Genomic DNA, 19,357 nt, shown 5'->3' with positions numbered 1-19,357 from the left:
TTTTCAGCTGGCATGCCTCTGACGTCAATATCAACGTCGTTTCAGTGGGCACGAATGACAGCTTCATGTCGCACCATGTGAAGAAATGTTGGCTTGAAGCCTAAAGTCAAAATACAGACAGTGACGTCTGTTGTCAATCTTGATGGCTTAGTTGGTGTTATATATCTCAGCGCTGCCCATGTTGGTCGCATGCAAGACTTTACCAGCCACGAAATATATCGAAACAGATCTTGCTATACTGTCAATTAGTACCAGCTCAAACAGCAGCACAAGATACTGCTCCAATACCTGTCAAGATGCCCAAGATGACGCCCGACTACGAAGTAAGACTGCAGCTCGACCCTGAGGCAGTGCTCAACTCCGAACACGGTCTGGAGTCGGATATCCTGGAATTCTTCAAAGTATCCGAGAAGGGTCTACAAATGAACGTCCAGTTTCTCGACAAATGCTGCAAAGACATATACAATGCCGGCTGGTGTGTGCGAATCCGCAAGGTGGAAGAGAAACCCCACCTCGAGCTGACATACAAGAAACGGTACGACATCAACAACGGCACCATTGACGAGGTACTCGCTCGAGCCAACAAGGATGGATTTCACGGCGGCGATACCAAATACGAAGCGCAAGTCGAATGGGGCTAAACCAAACAGACACTCTCCATCAGCAGGGAGAAGCAGGTGTCGCATTCTGGCAAGACCGAGCTGGAGCTCCCCGGGCCGAGCGACTCGCGTAAAATGGCAATCAAGGAGGAACCCGACAAGTTTGACGATTGGGGGCCTGGCGACGACTGGGGGACCAAGACGCTGGCGAAGGCGAGAGTGTTTGGTCCAGTTCTCGCCAAACGCTGGATCGGCGAGTGGAATGACATTGAAGTGTATATCGAGGTTTGGCCAATTCCCGATGCTGAAGGGACGGGAACGGAGTGCATCGTCGAGGCGTCGTTCAAGACGGACAGCTATAAGACGGCCTCTGCCGGGCGCATCAATCTCACCAGCCAATTGCAGGCTCACGACTGGGTTCTTGCTGAAGACTCTCTCAAGACAAAGCTTATTCTAGAGCGCTGTTCATGCTCCAGTAAGACAACTGAAAATGGGGATTAGAAGGCGTTTGAATGATGAAGCAGGGGTGCGAATGGCTCACCCGTAGCTTCAACCCCGCGATGCTATGCCATAAGCAGCAAAGACACAATGTATTGGGTGAGCTGAATCTGCATTCAGCAGAGTGTGCACATCAGCTCAGAAGCGATGGCAGAATCGTCGGGATTCTCAATACTTGATTAGTTGTCTGCTCGCCACGTCAATGCTGGTTGGACTTGGGCAGTGTTCTTGGTTGTGCGTGAGGTAGATATCTGAGAATATGAATCGCCCGAGCTGGCGGGGGAGGCCTTCGGGGCGACAAGTTATCTAAAGAGTGTCTATCGGTCTCACTTTGTATGATGCTGAACACAAGTCCATAAGACAAACATGAGACCTGTGTCCTTGAATACAATTTCCATCGTATAAACTCGTTCTGACAACATATTCAACTCTCAGCAGACCGAGGCGTCAAAGCCTCAGCAGCCCGTCTTGAGTACGTAGCATCACTTCATGCCAGTAGTTATCCGCTAACAGATATTCTGCCACTTAGAAGAGCGCGACACACCAGAATCCGTGCAAGCAGCGCTTCGCACCAAGCTCAATAGTCTGCGAGACAAGGCTCACGCTGGAGATCATCTCGGGAGCAAGCTGCAATGGGGCGACATATATGAGATGTGGATCGAAATCCAAAACAACACGTCAAGATGGCTGTGTGGTGCAGGCGGCTGGCAAGTCAATCACGGCTGGTTCGAGTCCACCGCCGTGGGAGACACTGGGCCCGGCGATGTGTGCTATATTCACATGGGTGGAGGCGCCTTGTATGGAATCGATTGCGTTGCCTACTTTCGTTTGGACGGGGAATCGAGCAATTCGTGGTTCCAGTGGTGGTTTGGCCCCAATGAGCCTGCGGAGGAGCTTGTTGAGATGTGGTCTCTATGACCGTATTCCAGATCGCTTGACGGGGTCGGATACTTTTATGTGGATGAGTGAGCGAGAGACGGTCTTGATCTTGTCGATATACTCGGAATGAGAATCGCTGCTTCAAATTGCCGTGTGTTTCCGCTATTGTATCGAGAAGCTGGTCTCGTGTGACCGTCGTGGAAATCGATCCCTCACCTCTCCCCTCATCATCCCATCCACATAGCACTCGCCAACTAGCGTGTAGTTTCCGTTTGCAGCAGGCCTCAAAACATAAGGCACCCTCCCTCCGTTGAAGATGCAGACAACATCCCCCTTCTGCGCCGCCTTGGGCACGGCAGCAAAGTCACCAGCATCTGTAACTGCAAACCGGCGCCCTGGACACCATTTCACCGCGCTGGTGTGCATGAGGAGAAGCTTGGACAACAAATCTTCAGTGAGAGGCACGGCATCATTGACAGTAACCTGCGCGTTCTTGTCGACTTGACCGCCTTGCCTCAGTCCGAGGCGTCGTGTGTTTTCGAGAAAATTCTCATACAAGGCCTGGGCAGCACGCGAATAGATGGTAAACTGGGCATTTTTCCCGTTCGCCGTCATACAACATGTCATTGTACGCCACACTGCGTCGATTTTGTCCTTGGGCAGCCGTGCATACTTGTCACCGAGCACGTTCTGTCCGGCGACGGCCCACGTCTGGTTGAGCCAAGCCCACGTGTGCAAGATGTTGGCAGCAAAGCCCGCATCCTCGCCCATGAATTCTGTATTCGCAATCTTGTGATCAAACGGCGTGCCCAAGGCCTTTAATGCCCCGATTTTGGTACCTACGACGTGTATCACTGCCGTCCCCTGAGAGAAGGCAATGCGGGCTGGGCGAAAGTCGGATTGGCGTCCGAGGGCCCACCAGGGGTATTTCAGATCCGCATGGTAGACCTTGGTGGCTTCTCCGAAATACTTTTTACGCAGGGCAAACTCTTTGAGCACGTCGTACCTAAGATCGATGTAGTTGACGGAGAGATAGTCCAGCTTCGGAAGCGGTGCGGCAAAATCCGGCCTCGTCAGGTCGGGGACCCAAGAAGGCAGTGGCTCCAGCTCTAGGGAGAGAGGAAGACCTTGGCCGCGACCAAAGGAGAAGATTTCAAACTGTCTTTTGCGAATCAGATGCCAGAGAGCGAAGCGATGGTAGACCTCGGCAACGGACAAGTCGTAATTCGGCGTCACCTCCCAGTCGGACGATAAAACGTCTCCGGCCAGGCCCACGAGCGCAAACAGCTTGTCTCGAGGATCTGTAGCCTGGAAGCCTCGAGTGAGGAAGAGCAGCTCCAGCAAGTTGTGCCGTTGACTCCTCTTCTTTTTGCGCTTTTGTCGCATGTCGTGGAGAAAATAAAAGTTTTCCATCGATTGGTTGTCTCGATGCTGCGTCTTCATTCGGTAGGTGTCGAATTGCGTTCTAAGCTCCAACACGGCTCTGGCAAATTGATCCCAGGAAATCATGGAATCACGCGTGACTATGAGGGGATTCGATGCCAAGACCAGCTCTTGAATGCACCAGACCCTGTTGAACCAGGGGCTTTGGATGACGGGTACGAGTGCGGACCAGTCAAACTGCCTTGGGGACTGCGGTTCTTCGAGATTTGCGACTCCCATGTTGACTGCGCTATCGAATCCGAGCCATATGAGGAAAGCCTGGGCTTGATAGAACAGCACATTGGTAAAGACGGGCTTGAGCGGCTTCCAGTCGACATGTTTTCCGTCAGGTGGTCGTGAAGCCAACTTGCCAACTCCAGCTTCTACGGCCTCGTGATTTCCCAGCCAGATGAGCACCCTATGTGCTTTCGAATAGATCTCGCCCATGAGGCGAACCTGCTGCGTCTTCTCCTGGTTGTCTGCCTGGTTGATGCAGAGGGCGTCAATCCACAAGACCCTTTCCTCGTCTGGAAGCCGAAGTCGCTCCAGTGCATCGTAGAGATTCCTGCCGACGTTTCTGCGTCTGTTGTTGCAGGTGATTTCCCCCGTGACGGCTGGGCTCCCCCAGACGTATGAGAGGGCGTCAAACCGGGCCTTGCTGGATCCGAGGCGACGATGTTCAAGCGTGCATTCGATCGGAGAGCCTTTCTTGCCAGGATGCAGAATCAGCACTCGAATCTCCAACGGTCGAACGAGTGGCGTGTAACCATCTTTTTCGACAGGCTCGGAGTCTTTGCCTGCTGCTTCTGCGGTGTCGTTCCATGGCATCCACGAGTAGTTGTTTTGCGTCTGCCAGTTCCTCTCCTTCCAGTAGCCAATGTAATAGCCCTGCCCAAACTCAGAAACGACGTACACGAGGAGAGCCAAAGCCCAGATGGACGATCGTCGTCTCCAGATTGGCTGCGGAGAGGGATTGGAGCCATCATGGCTGGTTGAATAGGCGCGCTGTCTTGAAAGAGTTGCCTGTGATGCGAGTTGGTTTGTGCGTCTGAATACTGGTCGGAGACGTGCTGTATATCGAGAGCGGTGAGAGTATCTGAAGCTCTGCGACAAAAATGAATGCTTCATGATGTGTTTTCTCAGAGTAGAGGTGGTTGGTTACAGGGTAGCTGGAGTACTTGGCTGCTGCCTTGCAGTGAATGATTCTGCCGGGCGGAAAAGAGAGCCGATGCCTCAGGCAAGTATTTTCTACGACTTCTCTTCTCACTTCTTCTTCACTTTTGCGACTGCTGGTACTCTTACTACTATATCAGTGCACGACTCTCTCCAATCTTGTTGCTGCTCTACGACCGGACTTTTCGATCTTCTCCGACCATTGCATCGAGTTTCTATTTTAGTCTCGCAGCTCAGCCTTGGTGGCGGGGCTACAGAAACCCGCCCCTGTAAGTGCTGATGACCAAATTAGCAATGAGACGAACAGGTTGGACAGCAGTTCGTTGCCATTGATTGGTTCATTTTGCCTGTGATGGCTTTCCGTCAGTATCAAGAGTCTGCTTACTGAGTAGCTACTAATTCTTTGGCAGTTTGACAGCTGTCAACGGACGGACATGCGCAGTGGACGAAACGCCCATGAGTTCCTCTCCGGCCGGTCGATATTCCCGCTCGCTCGCTTCATTTCAATGTGGCTGGCGCTTGGTTGCATCGGGCCGCTCTCGTCTCCAAGCCCAGCTCAGCTCAGCTCAACCAAGCCCCGGATTACTGTACGGACTAATGCCTGTCGAATCGCTGATTCAAGAACCCACACACGCCCTTGTCTAGTAGCTTCTGCTGCCGGCCGGGCTCGTCACCATGGATGGGCACCGGCAGCGCCGGCAGCGCTTTTAAAAGCTCACTCTCCCAGCTTCCGGAGCTCGGCGCAGATTGGACATGGCCGGCCAATATTCCTGTTCCTTTGCCCGGCGGCTTTGCCTGAGCCTTGCGCTGCTGGCCGTGCAGCTGCTCTGCGTCCTCTCCAAGCCGACAGCCCGGGATGCGTCTGCGTCCTCTATACTGGCCGAGCCGAGTCGCAATGTGCCGGATTACGTGACCCAGTACGGTAAGTACGGGAAGCCTTGACAGCTGTTTCTCTCTCATCTCTCGTCTCTTGCCTCTTGCCTCTTGTCCCGCCAGAATTTCTGCATACATGCTTCTCCTACGTCTGGATGCCTTCTACATCTAGAACATCCACAGACTAACTCGTCATGGTTTGACACAGCGCCGCTCGTCTGGCTACACTCGGATGACCCGTTTCGACCGGCCGACTTGCTCCAACACATCCGCCACACGACGCCCGCCACCAACCAAAGCTCCATCCCCAACCTGCCAAAACTCGACCTCGACAACCTCGCCCTTCTCAACCATGTCGACACAAGCGGTGGAAGAATTGCTCTGACTTCAAACGACGACATCACCGGGCTGCCCGAATGGCTGTACGGATCGCTCCCAGACGAGTCGGGCAGGATTGCAAACGCCACGCCATGTGTCGTGATACTCGTTGAGAAGAGTGCTCGAGACGTCGACGCCTTCTTCTTCTACTTTTACTCGTATGACCGCGGCGCAAACATTACGCAGGTCCTGGAGCCCCTGAATCGCCTGATTGAGGATACTGAGAACGGAATGCACTTTGGAGACCATGTTGGGGATTGGTGAGCGTCTTCCCTCTGTCTACACCGTCAAATTGCTAAATCGTGTCCAAAAGGGAACACAACATGGTCCGGTTCCAAGATGGGAAGCCCACGGGCATCTACTATAGCCAGCATGTGAGCGGCTCTGCGTACAACTGGAATGACAAGGCTCTTTCGATGAAGGGTGAGCGGGTAAGCACGCCCTAATAATTCTGCAAGCTTGGTGGCCATCGTATAACAAGAATGTCTCGATAGCCTCTTGTCTATAGCGCATACGGATCGCACGCAAACTATGCCTCAACCGGGTGAGTTGCATTTACCTTGATGCATTTTCGATGCCCCGGTACTGACAGGCAATTCTCCTTCTCAGTAACCACGTTCATGATGCAGCACTGGTGGATTTTTGCGATGCTGGTCGGCTCTGGGATCCCGTCCTTTCGGCGTACTTTTATCATCTAGACCCGGCCAGCTTCAAGTTGACGCGCCTCTTCCTTTCCGACGCCAACTCCTCCACCGCGTCGAATTTCACCTCCTTCTTCTACTTTACGGGAATCTGGGGCGACGAGCAGTATCCGGATAACGACATTCGCCAAAAGACGGTCCCCCACTTTGGATTGAAACGATTCGTGTCGGGGCCGCAGGGTCCGATTGTGAAGAATCTCGTGCGAAAGGGATTGTTTCCCGACCAGCGCGAGAAGAAGCCGTGGATGCAGTGGGCGGTTGGCATCTTCATGTTTTGGTACCCGTGCTGCCTGCGCGGATGGAGGCTCTGGGTATCGTTGGCCGTGGTCGTCGGCTTCATAATATTGACGGCGTTTGGGATCAGGTACGGAATAAAGAAATACAGGAGGACCAAGGGATACAGAAAACTAGACACGGACATTCCGCTCAACGACATGAGCTACAGGGAGGAGAGTTCTGGCCCGCATCGCGCCCGGGACGACTTGGAGACGAGAGACGAGAGACGAGACATGTGAGACATATGAGACGAGACATGTGAGATGAGAGATTTGGTACCGTTCTTGGCGTGCGTGGGGGTTTCTCACCCGTTACCACCCTCCTTCGACGACGAATACAAAAGTGCCAGCGATGGGGTTACAGCACATGGAGGCGAGGAGAGGACACAAGAGGAGAAGACACTGATAAAGGACCCTGCATGTCCAGCCTCGGCCTTGCCCGCACCGAGGAGGAGCTTCACAATGCGGCATATTGCATGCCAAGCTGCTGCAGGTGAAACCCTGATAGATGTAGGTGCAGTATGTATACGGGGAAACCCAAATTCAGATGCATCCTTCCACAAGCATGTCAAGCTGCAATTGGCTGACACGAGTCTTTGATTCTTGATAGATTTGGGGCGTAGCTAATGCCACTGGATGCAGCTTGCATTGAGGGGTTGAGGGGGGATCTGACAGAGATGAGCCCCAGCCCCTCGATCGAGAAGGAGAGCCTCAATATTACAGGGTCAAATAAGTAACAGGGGTCCAATTGTTATGCTGATGATGGACACAAAAGGAATATGCTGAATAGTGAGTGTACTCTACGGTGCAGGACCGGTCGTATGTATATAGCGCTCAATCTACTATAGTAATTTACAGTACAACCATCTCCATCTCATCAGCGCTCCCCCACATAGGATTGGCTGAATGAGCGTCTGTCATCACCATGGAAATAGGAATCTAGACATCCAATTATTAATTGCTTTATCAATCACTCGCGCGGGTGGTTAGATAATGCCCTCCACAGGAGCGGACAGCGGACAATAGCCGCAACACTAGAAACATGGAACCGGGACTAAATAAACGCGCGTTGATTTTTTTAGTTGGGATTGAGGATCACCCGCGCGGGAATTATCTAATGGAAAAAAGCGGACGCTTGTCTGATGAATCCTGGCAGCAAAAATCACGCCTGCGGGAGAGGGTGAGGATCCAACAGGACAGATTGGTAGCGCCGGGTTTTGTGAATTACAAACTATGTGTCAGCAGGGGACCAGGGGGTGTGTGTTGAAGCAATGCAACGTGCTGAGAGCTTGGATTGAGTCTGAAACTACAGCTGTGATGAGGGGGGGGTTGATGATGGATGTTGATTATTCAAGATTAGTAGTTTGTGGTTAGTAGTGGCAGTACTCGGTAGACTTGCATGTATGAATATGGAGACGGGGGGCGGGTTGAAGTCGTGATATATATAACATACCGAGCCTTTCTCTCTCTCTCTCTCTCATACCATTCATTCCATCACTCACTCATCTCAGCAACACTAAAACAACACCAAACAAATCACTCAACCACATCAACTCGCAATGGCTCCCACCATCACCGCCGACCAGTTCCTCGCCGCCGCCAAGCACCGCCGCACCGTCTACGGCCTCAAGAGCACCTCTGCCGTCTCCGACGAGCGTGTCAAGCAGATTGTCGGCGAGGTCCTCTCCTTCGCCCCCTCCTCCTACAACACCCAGCCCGGCCGCATCACCCTCGTCACCGGCGAGAAGCACAAGGGCCTGTGGGATGCCATCACCAAGGAGGCCGAGCCCATCCTCAAGGGCGCCGGCGAGGAGGTCTGGAAGACGATGAGCGGCGTCTTTGCTGCCCACAAGGGCGCTTACGGCTCAGTACGTTTTTTTTGACTTGCAACACACTGAAATCCTCTTTACGTGAAACTAACTCGTCGTCTTCTTCTTCACAGGTCGTCTTCTGGGACAGCCAGGATGCCATCAAGGAGGCTGGCACTAAGCACCAGTCTGGTGCCCACATGTTCCCCCAGTTCGCCGACCACAGCACCGGCATGGCCCAGATCCTCGTCTGGACCGCTCTCGAGCTCGAGGGCCTGGGCGCCAACCTGCAGCACTTGCAGGCCATCCCCCCCGTCGAGGCCGTCATCAAGTCCTACCTCGGCGTCCCTGCCGACTACACCCTCAAGGCTCACCTCAACTACGGCGACCTTGCTCAGCCTCACCCCGAGGCCGTCCCTGAGAAGCTGCCTCTGAGCGAGACCCTCAAGGTTGTTGCTTAGATGAGTTTGTGTACAAAATAGAATTTGTGGGAATGAAATTGTTAAATAGCGCAATGTTTATAGACTATTCATAGAAACGAATAGAATGTTGCTTTACGAACATCTTGTCTGTCTGGGTGTCAGTGACATAAAGTGCAACCTCAACTTTGAGCACAATAGATTCACTATGGAGATGATGATGATGATTGAAACAGCCAATAACAACAAACTCTAGAGTTTTATCAAATTTAGTCTACCCAACCCTTATACCGCATTCGTCTCGATTATGTCTCTTACAACCTGTGCGGCCGCCTTGAGATGCTCCACAAACTCCTCCGACTTTCTCTCTCCGTTAATCACCGTAAACTGAACTCTAAACGTGTGACTGTCAGCAAACTAAAACCATCCTTGACCGTCATTCCCGTGTCTGACGTGCTTACCTTTCGTCAAAGACCTGCACACCAACCCATACGTCAGTCTTATGCGGTTGACACCGTCCCATCTCGGGAAGTCCAAACTCCGTGAAGCTCGTGCAAACCGGCCGCTCGCTTGTCCTTGCGAAAACAGCGTCCTTGTAAAACCCGGGAAGCTCCTCGCCAGGCTCCATCATCTCTCGGAGCGCCATGAGGTGCCATCTGAATCCTCTTCCTCGAGTTGACAGCGCCACGAGCCTTGCGTGCGACTTGACCGCTTCCAGGAACAATCTTCTTTTCTCAGCACCGTTGATGCAAGGATCCTCGGCTGCAGCACAGAATGCCTGGACGGGCGGCGTCATGACGTAAATCATGTCTGTTCGTCCGCCGCGGAATGGGCGCTGGGAGATTACGTCTACTGCGCCTAGGGGGTTGTATCCGAAGAGGCGGCGGACGGCTACCTGGATTACTAGCTGGATGACGGTCTTTGGCGGGAGTTTATGTTTTCTCAAGTAGGTGGCTGCGTAGTACGTGTGTGTGAGATTGGCGAGAGTGTAGCCATCGTGGGCTCGTTTGTGTTGAGCTTGGAGAGGCGAGATGCGTTTTGAGAGAGTGGCTGGCAACGTAGACGGAATATGGGAAAAGTCACCGTCAACTACGGCGTAGTCGGTAGATGGTCCGTTGGATGTTTGGAACGACTTGGCAGATGGCGAGCTGAGGGCTTTAATCAAGCCTCCAAACGTGGTGCCGTCGACCATCGTGTGCTCGCCCCAGATGGCAGACACGCCGTTGGCGCAGACGACAAAGGAGAGCGTCTTGTCTAGCCAGCGGTTGGAGTTGTCGTCCAGGAGGAAGATGTTTGCGCGGTCGTTTTCTGTTTCGGGGGAGACGTCTTCGAGGTAGATGATGAAGAGAGACTGTTCAATTGTGTTGACAAAGTTGCGGCCGTCTTCGCTTGCCATTATTATTTCGTCGCGGGCCTGGAGAACGGTTAGCCTTCCACGATTCCTTCGTGAGAATATAGATGATAACAAAGAGTTGAGAGGCGGGTGGGATTTCTGCTTCTTTTCAGACTCACCCATGCCCACTCGTCACGATTTGCGGTAGTGAGTAGACTTGTCCAGTTGGTTTCCTCCGGGCTATGCGAAGATATCGCTTGGAAGATGGAGACGAGCTTGTTGTACGCTACAACCTCGCCGTTGGGGTTTCTCATGGGGACCTTGTACGCGTGTCCACGTTTCATGACGACAATGTAGTCGCTCTCTGGATATCTATCATAACCGTCGCATCCAAGGGCTGGTGTGCGATTCGTGCCGAATAGCCAGTATACCGTAGCCACTGAATGGAACCATGTCAGTGCCATCACAAGAATGGAGATTGTTTCAGCTTCACTTACTATCCAGTGCTTGTTCATTGTAATAGTCCTGCTGAACTGTTCCCGCATCCAGAGCCAACTTGTACTTGAATGCCCCCAATGTAAGTTGCGCCGCCTGATTCGCCTGAGGCTGACGAAGCGTATCTTGTCCAGGCAGAGTGGCGAAAAAGTTTCGCAGTCTGGGCCGCCAGTCTCGCCCTCGAAGCCACTTGTTCCTCACATACATGTCGACGACTTCGTTATTCTCGCCTTCGTCTCCCGACATCTTGGCCAGTCGCGTTTGCAGCTGCTGTCCCAGTCCGTCAGGGGCCTGGAAGGCACCCATGGCCTCGCGGGTTTGCTTCAACTCTTCTTCGTTTGCAATGTGGCCGACTGAGTCGAGAAAGATTTCCAGTGTTCCTTCTAGCGTCTGCATGGGGTATTTGGGGAGGGCAACTTCTCTCTTGGCGTTGACGGTGTTTGCATCACTTTTGGTATCGTCGTTTTGCCCATTCCGTTGTGGGTTGACTTTGCTCTTGACCAGATTGGAGCCTTTGGTGACAAAAGCAGCGAGATGACGAAGACTCGGGGCATCCAAAATGTCCGACGTTTGGACTGGCGCCTGCAGCTTGTTCGTGATCCAGTTCTTGATCTCGGTGGCGACAAGTGAGTCGAGTGCCATGTTTGCGACAGACTGGTCGACGTCAAGCTCTTCAGCTTCAAGCACTGTAAGAGATGCAATCTTTTCGCGGATTGCAATCAGAACGAATTCCTCTGCATCCTCGACTGTTGATGCAAGGGCAATCTTTTCTTCTGCAGTTTGTTCATTTTCGCGGCTGGCCTGATGCTCAAGACCTCGGCCGTGAGCAGACAAGATATGAGACACGAGCGGTGGCACTCTTCCACCTGGAATCGTCTGATCAATGAAGGATTGGGGATCGAGACCAAAGGCGATCTGGTGATTGCCGTCTTTGAACGCTTTGCCGCTCATCGCATAATCCACAACAGGCAGTGCAACCTCAATAGGAAGAAGCTGAACGCCCTGCCTGGCCAAAGAGTGAGTGTGTTCCTGAGTAACGGTATATGTGCTCTGAATCAAGGGAAAGTCAATGGTGACAAAGTTGTTGCGGCCTGCAGATACTTGAGTGTGCGTAAACATGTCTTGGTATGTGCCTCCAGCAGCATAGTTGGACTGTCCGATGGTGCCGACGACACCGCAAAGGGAAGAGAGATTGATGAAGAAGTCGACGTCTTTGTTGTAGAATGCGTTGTAGAGGTTGATTGTGCCGTGGTACTTGGGCAGGAGGGCAATCTCAAAGTCCTGCTGTGTGATTTGGGATATCGTTCGGTCCTGATGAGGATTGTTAGCATCATATCAACAAGATCTGATACTCTTTAGCTCTATAGACTCGACTTACTGAGAGCACCATACCACCATGAAGAATGCCTCTTACTGGCGGCATGTCTTTGCCAAGCTGTTTGGCCACTTGTTCAACCACGCTGGCGTTTCCAACATCGCACGTCACAATCTTGACAACAGCATCGGGAACATCTGTGAGCTCTTTCTCCATCTCATCCTTGACAGTGTCATCGTAGCTCTGTCGCGTAAACAAGGCAATGTATCTTGCACCCTTTTCTTGGAGATGCCTGCACAGATGCTTGCCCAAGCTTCCAAGGCCGCCAACGATAATGTACGTTCCATCGGCTCGTAGTTGAAGGGGCTTTACCTTGGCCTGAACTGTAGACTCATCAGAAGCCTCCAGAACAATCTTCCCAGTATGCTTCCGGCTCTGCATCAGTCTAAACGCCTTTTCGATATCACCAATAGGCAAGACAGTTACTGGCAGTGGTGTAAAGTGTCCTGCGTCAAAGTCGGCAAATATTCTCTCCAGCAGTCTCTGGCACTCTGCTGGTCGCTGCTTTGATAGTCCTACCAGGTCCACGCTGATGAATCTCAAGTTTCTCTCAAATGGCTTCATGTTCAGCTGACTGCGTCGGGAAATGTCCGTCTTGCCCACCTCCACAAAGGTTCCAAATGCTGCAACAGACTCCCAAGAAGCATGGAGCATTGGGCCAGAAAGAGAGTTGAGAACCACGTCCACGCCGGCGCCGTTGGTGAGTCGCTCGACACCGGCTGCGAAATCGGTTGTGCGACTGCTAAAGATGTGACTCTCCGGGATGCCGTATTGCTCCATGAGGATTTGACGCTTGGAGACGCTGCCGACAGTGGCATATATGACTGCGCCGAGTCGTTGAGCAATCTTGATGGCTGCTTGGCCCAATGCGCCTGAGGCAGAGTGTATCAGAATTGTCTGCCCTGGACGGAGATTGGCACAGTCAAACAGCGAGTAATATGCCGTTGCAAAAGTGAGAGGAATCGAGGCAGCATCAGTGAATGGTAGAGAATCGGGAATGCGATGAATCAAATGGCTGTTTGTCCTAGTTCGACTGGCATAAGGCGTGCCAAACATGGCTGTTACACGATCACCGGGCTTATACTGCGCCTTGAAGTTGGATCCAACAGCCGTAACAACACCAGCACTTTCTCCAACCATGGGCTGAGTGGGAGGAAGTTGACCAAGAGCAATAAAGACGTCTGAGAAGTTGAGGCCCCAGGCATAAGACTGGATCTCAACCTCGTCAGGGCCGAGTGCGCCGGCATCATCGTCGATGAATGCGAGGCTGTTCAAGAGACCGGGTTTGTCGACGTTGATCTTGAGGGGACGCTCAGTCTGATGGAACTTGACTTCTTCCGTCTCTGAGTCGTCTGAAGTGGCGGAAACTGCCCGCGAGAGTTTCTTGTTTGCGACGAATCGCTGAATTTGCAGTTTGCCATGCTTGTAAGTGAGCTCAAACTCACGGGGCTCGTTGTTTGCAATCTTGTTCTCTGTAGAACGGATGAATGATGTGATGGCTTGCAGGATTTGGTCAGGGTGCTGATTCAGAGAATCCTGCACATCAACAGTGAAGAAGTCGAGATGGGGATTTTCGTTTCGTGCGGATCTCGAGACTCCTGTGATCAACGAGTTCTCAGGTACAACATTGTCACTGGCAGTTGCGAAACTGATCCAGTACACCTTCTTCACATTGGATAGTAATTTGGTGACGCGGGCAAACTTCTCGCTCGAGGCTTGTGTGAGGAGAGGCTGGTCCGAGGACTCGATTATGATGTAGGAGCACGAACCGTCAATAGCAGTCTTTGTCCACTCATCAATGCATGATTGAAAGCCCTGGGTGGTCAAACCGGTAGCTAATTTCTCTGAAAATCCATGTGCATACTGATTCTCTGCAATGGAGCTCAGTATCTTGAACTGGGGAGCATCACGCGTGTTATCCAACGGCCGAGCTTCCACGGCGGTTGACAATAGCAGAGCACAATGTCTTTCAGGCTCGGGAAGATCATATGCAGCCAGATCGACCCCCGAAAACCCAGCATTCTGAAGATGCTCATTCCACTGCTCGGCAGATTGCAGCGGGCTTTCAGTTCGTCCCTCGTCAACACCAGCCCACCAGCCAGGAATCGATCCAAACGTCATGTTGATGTACGGCGTCGTCCTAGTAAGTTCCACAAGACCCAGTACACCGCCAGGCTTAAGTAGTTTGCGGATGGTATTGAGTGACTTTGCCAAAGACCGTGTGGCATGGACGACGTTTGCAGCTACAACGAGATCGTAAGAGTGCTCCTTGAATCCTTGCTCTGCCGCGTCCTTTTCGAGATCCAGAGTTTGGAATGTCAAGAGGTGAGCCCAGTCTTTTAGCCGCGTTGTGCGGACAGCCTCGAAGAATCCAGAGGAAATGTCCGTGTACATGTATTCTGCGCAGAAACTGTCGCCGTTGGGGGTACACGATTGGAGAATGCGATATGTCGTGCCTCCTGTGCCGGCGCCAATTTCTAGAACTCTGAGATCTCTCCTCTGGAACGTGAGCATCTTGACGTAGTCGGCCATGTACTGGTTGGGTCGAGCGCCTTCATCAGAGTGGTAGACTCTGAATAAAAGATCGTCCTTGAGGAAGTGGGTGAGAGGATCAGTTTCACCAGTCAAGAGGGGGATCAGTTCAGGTCCGATCCTGGCTACGGCCTCTCCTTCGACGCCCAGCCTGGACGTCAGCTTGTCCAACTCTTCCTTGGTCTCTGGGCTCTGTCGGATGAGTGTCTTGCCTACATCTGAGGCAGCAAACTTTTGCAGCAACTTCCACCAGTTGACTCGATGGTCATCTTTTACAGTCAGTCCACGGTCGTGCATTTCTCTGACGGCCCAGTCAATGTATCTCGCACAAGCAACAGAGGTGAGATTGACCTTTTCTGCCTGAGAAATACCGGCCTCGTCAGACTGCAAGGGAATCTTTACAGACTCTATTATCTCGGCAGTAATTGATGAAGTGTCGAGGCCCCATTCCATCTTGAAGATGTTGTCGTTGATGACGACTTGAGAAGACTGAGCCTCTCCCACCACGCGAATCTCTCCCCCGTCCATTGTCAGGACGCATTGTGGCTTGCCATTCTCCCCTGCTTGAAAGACTGTGGTGCCAAAGCTCGTAGAGTGTGCAAATACGTCGCTCAAATCGCACACGGCTTGGAGCCGGCTGCCTGGCTTGTTGGCAATATCTGTCGAAATAAACACGTCGCTGATGAGAATCGGCATGACGGACCCCTTGATGGAGTGCTGTTGGAAAACGGGAAGACATGACTGGATGATGCCATCGAGGGTTGTGGGATGAATGACGTGTGGCTGCATGAATTTGCCGGGCATCTTTGCAAGAATATCCGGAACAACCAGTTTATTTAGAGATTGTAAACTTGACATCTTCATTTCTTCATTGATTGCAAACGTAGGGCCGTACTGGTTGCCCGTTGCAGCCATCTGCGCATATAGCTCTTTGTGTGAAATGACTTTGTTGCAATTCTCACCTGCGCTTTCAAGACGAGAGATTTGAGATTTTTGGCTGTATTCTGCTTCACGAGTCTGCTCAATCTCGTCCAAATCAGCTTCAAAGGCTGCTGAAATAGTTCCACTTGAGTGGTCCTGCCATTTGCCTTGATCTGACATGGAAGAGACGGTAAAGGCCCATGAATCGTTCGAGTCGACATATTGGAATGACATGATGACCTCAACAGGCGTGTCGTCTTTGGGCAGCGTCAAGGTCTTTTTGAAGGAAACGTTCTTCAGTCTGTAACCTTTAGGCTTGAGATCTGGGCGACGGTCCTGATCCAGTTGCTGCAAGGCTTGAATCGCCATTGTCATGTACCCAGCAGCGGGAAACACGATGAAATTGTCGACGACGTGGTCTTGCAGCCATGGCAGCCTGTCGGTACTCAAAAGTATCCGCCAGCTGGGTTGACTATCTGACGATGCAATCACTCGAGAGCCCAAAAGGTCATGAGCGGGATGCCTTCGACATCTGTACTCGCGGCTTAGGCGCGACTCTGTCCAATGGGTTGTCGTGTGATTCCAGTGATACGTTGGCAGGTCTCCTAGAACTGCTGGTGACGAAGAGCGTGAGATGCTGAGTGAAGCTACAGCGCTCATATCAATGTCGCTACCGCCGCGGAAGAGACTCGACGCCGCATTCATGAGAGACCTCACGCCATGTTCACCACGTACCAACGTGGGAATATATGTGTATGAGGATCCTTCACTTTGTAGCCCTGCCAGGGTTTGTTTGACCGGCCCAGAGAGAGCTGAGTGTGGGCCTATCTCGACGATATTCAGGGCGCTTTGCTTTACTTGACGATACAAATTCTGTAAAGCGTCTGAGAAGCGAACTGGGGACACCAAGTTCTCGACCCAGTAGGAGCCACCAAAGCCATCTGACTTCTCTCGCCCTGTAACGCTAGAAAAGTAGCGAATCGAGGGATCTGCTGAGCCCGCCTCGAGCTCTTCAAGCTGCTGCAGATAATCAGAGCTCACCAGCTTCATATGGTGAGAGTGATACGCCGTATCAACTTTGAGTCGCCGGTTGAATATCTCGTCTGCATCGAGAGCGTCTTTCAAAGCCGAAATGCCGTCTGCATCACCAGAGATTGTTACACTCGACGGGCTGTTGATGCAAGCCACCACAATGCCTGGAGCCTCCAGCTTTCCAATATACTTTTCAGCATCTTCGCGTCCAAGCCCAACAGCCAGCATAGTTCCACGCTGCGTAGTCCGTTGCTTGGACATTTCAGCTAGAAAGCTTCTGTGGTACGAAGCAAGCATGGCCGCCTTGTGAGAAATAGCTCCAGCAGCATATGCCGCCGCCATCTCACCACTAGAGTGACCAACTACCGCAGAGGGCAAGACATTCCAGCTCTTCAACAAGTCAACAAGAGCAATTTGAACGGCTGTGCTGGCCGGTTGGCCGTATGTACTGTCGTTTAAGCGACTCGATGCTGCGTCCTTGGTCAATTCCTCGACAAGGCTCCATTCAGCGCCGAATTCCTTGAGCAGCTGTTCCGAAGCCGAGATGGAACGAGTGAATTCGTTGTCTTCAGCAGATAGCAAATTGTGACCCATCTTGGCCCATTGCGCGCCTTGCCCGGTAAAGACAAAGACATTTGCAGTTTTGTTTGATGTCTTGCTCCGCGCCAGATCTTTTGCCGAAAGACTCTGGATGAGAGAATCGACGTCTTCGGCAACGATGCTCGAGCGCCACTGGAATTGAGATCTTCGCCCGGTGAGAGTATGAGAAAGATTATCAAGTCGAATGTCGCCTCGACGCTTCAGATAATCTGCAAGATCCTTGGCAGCATTCTGTAAGGAAAACTCTGATGTGGCAGATAGAGGGAAGAGACGAGGGACTTTGGGTTCGTCTGGCCTGATACCTTCGTCGCGATCCAGGCCATTGATGTAATTGTTTGCGCCTGTAAAGTCTCCGTGTCAGCAGAGATTTTATTTAAAAGATACAGCAATAGTTACCATCGTAAACTCGTCCGAATTCTAAAAGAAGCATGGCATTTGTCCCTCCAAATCCAAAGCTGTTGACCACAGCCTTTCTGCTCGTCTTTGCTGACGGCCACGGCGTGAGCGATCGTGCAATCTATTTCCTCGCGTTAGAAACCAAACCTTCAGTGTCTTGGAGAAGCAATTCATCTCACCTCCATACTCCAGTGACCCGGTTCCAGCCCGGGCTTAAACTTCTCCAACAGAATATTCGGCGGAATCAGTCCCTTTTCCATCGCCATCACCGTCTTGATAAGGCCTGCAGTGCCGCTCGCAGCTTCAGAATGTCCGAGGTTGGGCTTCGTAGCACCAACAAACACCGGATTTTCGCTCTCGCGACCCTCGCAAAAGACGTTTCGAATGGTGTTGACTTCGACTTTGTCTCCCGCTTTGGTTCCTGTGCCGTGGGCCTCTACATATTGCACATCAGAAGGGCTGAACGGCAGGCTCTGGAATAAACTCTTTGCAAGGCGCTCTTGAGCAGCCTGATTGGGGAGCATGATTCCGTTTGTTCGGCCATCGGAGTTGATGCCCGAGTTTCGTATAACGGCGCGAATGGTGTCCCCGTTACGCAGCGCATCATCCAGGCGCTTTAGAACCACGATTCCTACACCCTCTCCTCGACCATAGCCGTTGCCGCGGGTGTCGAATGTGAATGACCTCCCTTCGTCGTTAAAGAGCCTGTTGTAGATGTCATGTTAGTCTCATTTATACGAGATGTTGTCAAAACAGCTGTCCATAGATGGTCAAGAACTCACCCAGTCATTGACATGAGAGACATTTGGTCTGGAGAAAATATCAGATTGACACCGCCTGCTAATGCCATGGACGTCTCCCCAGACCGCAGACTTTGGCAGGCTAAGCTAATAGCTGCCAAGCTCCCCGAACAAGCAGTATCAACCACAACCGAAGGGCCCTGAAGGTCAAAGACGTACGACACTCTGTTTGCGAGCAACGGGCGTGCCACACCAAGGTTGTGGTATTTGGAGACGGCCACCGGGTCCTTGTGCGTTGCTTGTTCAAAGTCGTGGCCGAACATGGCCACTTGAGAAACGTTAGCCAGCTGATCGATAGGATGGTGATGAGCCGCACGTTACCAAATATTCCAGTGTCTGATCCCTTGAGGTGATGCATTGGAATGCCAGCATTCTCAATAGCCTCCCATGAAGTCTCCAGCACGACACGCTGCTGCGGATCCAGCGTCTCTGCCTCTTGCTGTGCTATTCCAAAGAAGCCAGCATCGAATGCAGAAATGTCTTGGTCTATAAAGTGACCTCCCTTCTGGTTAATGGTACCTGGAATCTCAGGTTCAGGATGGTAGAATGCCTCATGGTTGAATCTGTCCAGAGGCACTTCTGTCCATCCACTTCGACCCTCCGCAACGACGTTCCACAGCTGCTCGGGACTGTTGGCTCCTGCAGGATACCGACAGCCCATACCCACGATGGCAATGGGGACGGGCTCTGGAGATGTCATTTTGTTTAATTTGGGCTTCAGAGTATGATGGGACAGTGTATAGAGTACATGGCAACCACGGTCTCCTCGGCCGAGATTTCGGGATGAAATTATCTATATATACAAACGTAGTTGACCCCTTGACTCCTCCTTCACCCCACAAGTGTCC

At 52.1% G+C, this 19,357-nt stretch overlaps 5 protein-coding genes across 5 annotated transcripts; 3 read left to right on the top strand and 2 right to left on the bottom strand.

Annotated features, from left to right (window-relative positions):
• Positions 1-296: 296 nt before the first annotated feature.
• On the top strand, positions 297-2,015 carry Triagg1_10158 (uncharacterized protein; the record flags this gene model as incomplete). The annotated part of the gene is made up of 3 exons (XM_062894199.1): positions 297-566; positions 651-1,074; positions 1,627-2,015. 3 exons carry the CDS (start codon positions 297-299, stop codon positions 2,013-2,015), a joined length of 1,083 nt encoding a protein of 360 aa, XP_062750898.1.
• Positions 2,016-2,138: 123 nt separating this feature from the next.
• Triagg1_10157 (uncharacterized protein) lies at positions 2,139-4,526 on the bottom strand (the record flags this gene model as incomplete). The annotated part of the gene is made up of 1 exon (XM_062894198.1): positions 2,139-4,526. One exon carries the CDS (start codon positions 4,524-4,526, stop codon positions 2,139-2,141), a length of 2,388 nt encoding a protein of 795 aa, XP_062750897.1.
• A 798-nt stretch (positions 4,527-5,324) lies between these two features.
• Positions 5,325-7,038, top strand: Triagg1_10156 (uncharacterized protein; the record flags this gene model as incomplete). Its single annotated transcript, XM_062894196.1, has 5 exons — positions 5,325-5,493; positions 5,653-6,082; positions 6,136-6,253; positions 6,317-6,366; positions 6,432-7,038. The coding sequence occupies 5 exons, from the start codon at positions 5,325-5,327 to the stop codon at positions 7,036-7,038; spliced, it is 1,374 nt and encodes a 457-aa protein (XP_062750896.1).
• A 1,319-nt stretch (positions 7,039-8,357) lies between these two features.
• On the top strand, positions 8,358-9,067 carry Triagg1_10155 (uncharacterized protein; the record flags this gene model as incomplete). Its single annotated transcript, XM_062894195.1, has 2 exons — positions 8,358-8,666; positions 8,741-9,067. The coding sequence occupies 2 exons, from the start codon at positions 8,358-8,360 to the stop codon at positions 9,065-9,067; spliced, it is 636 nt and encodes a 211-aa protein (XP_062750895.1).
• Positions 9,068-9,310: 243 nt separating this feature from the next.
• On the bottom strand, positions 9,311-19,209 carry Triagg1_10154 (uncharacterized protein; the record flags this gene model as incomplete). The annotated part of the gene is made up of 9 exons (XM_062894194.1): positions 9,311-9,419; positions 9,487-10,439; positions 10,538-10,797; positions 10,856-12,164; positions 12,232-17,654; positions 17,710-17,830; positions 17,889-18,414; positions 18,492-18,777; positions 18,831-19,209. 9 exons carry the CDS (start codon positions 19,207-19,209, stop codon positions 9,311-9,313), a joined length of 9,366 nt encoding a protein of 3,121 aa, XP_062750894.1.
• Between the last annotated feature and the right edge of the window lie 148 nt (positions 19,210-19,357).

This window comes from Trichoderma aggressivum (assembly GCF_033847375.1).
Source record: "Trichoderma aggressivum f. europaeum strain CBS 100526 chromosome Unknown scaffold_066, whole genome shotgun sequence".
In the NCBI taxonomy this organism is placed as follows: Eukaryota; Fungi; Ascomycota; class Sordariomycetes; order Hypocreales; family Hypocreaceae; genus Trichoderma; species Trichoderma aggressivum.
This window is presented reverse-complemented; position numbering and strand designations above follow the sequence as displayed.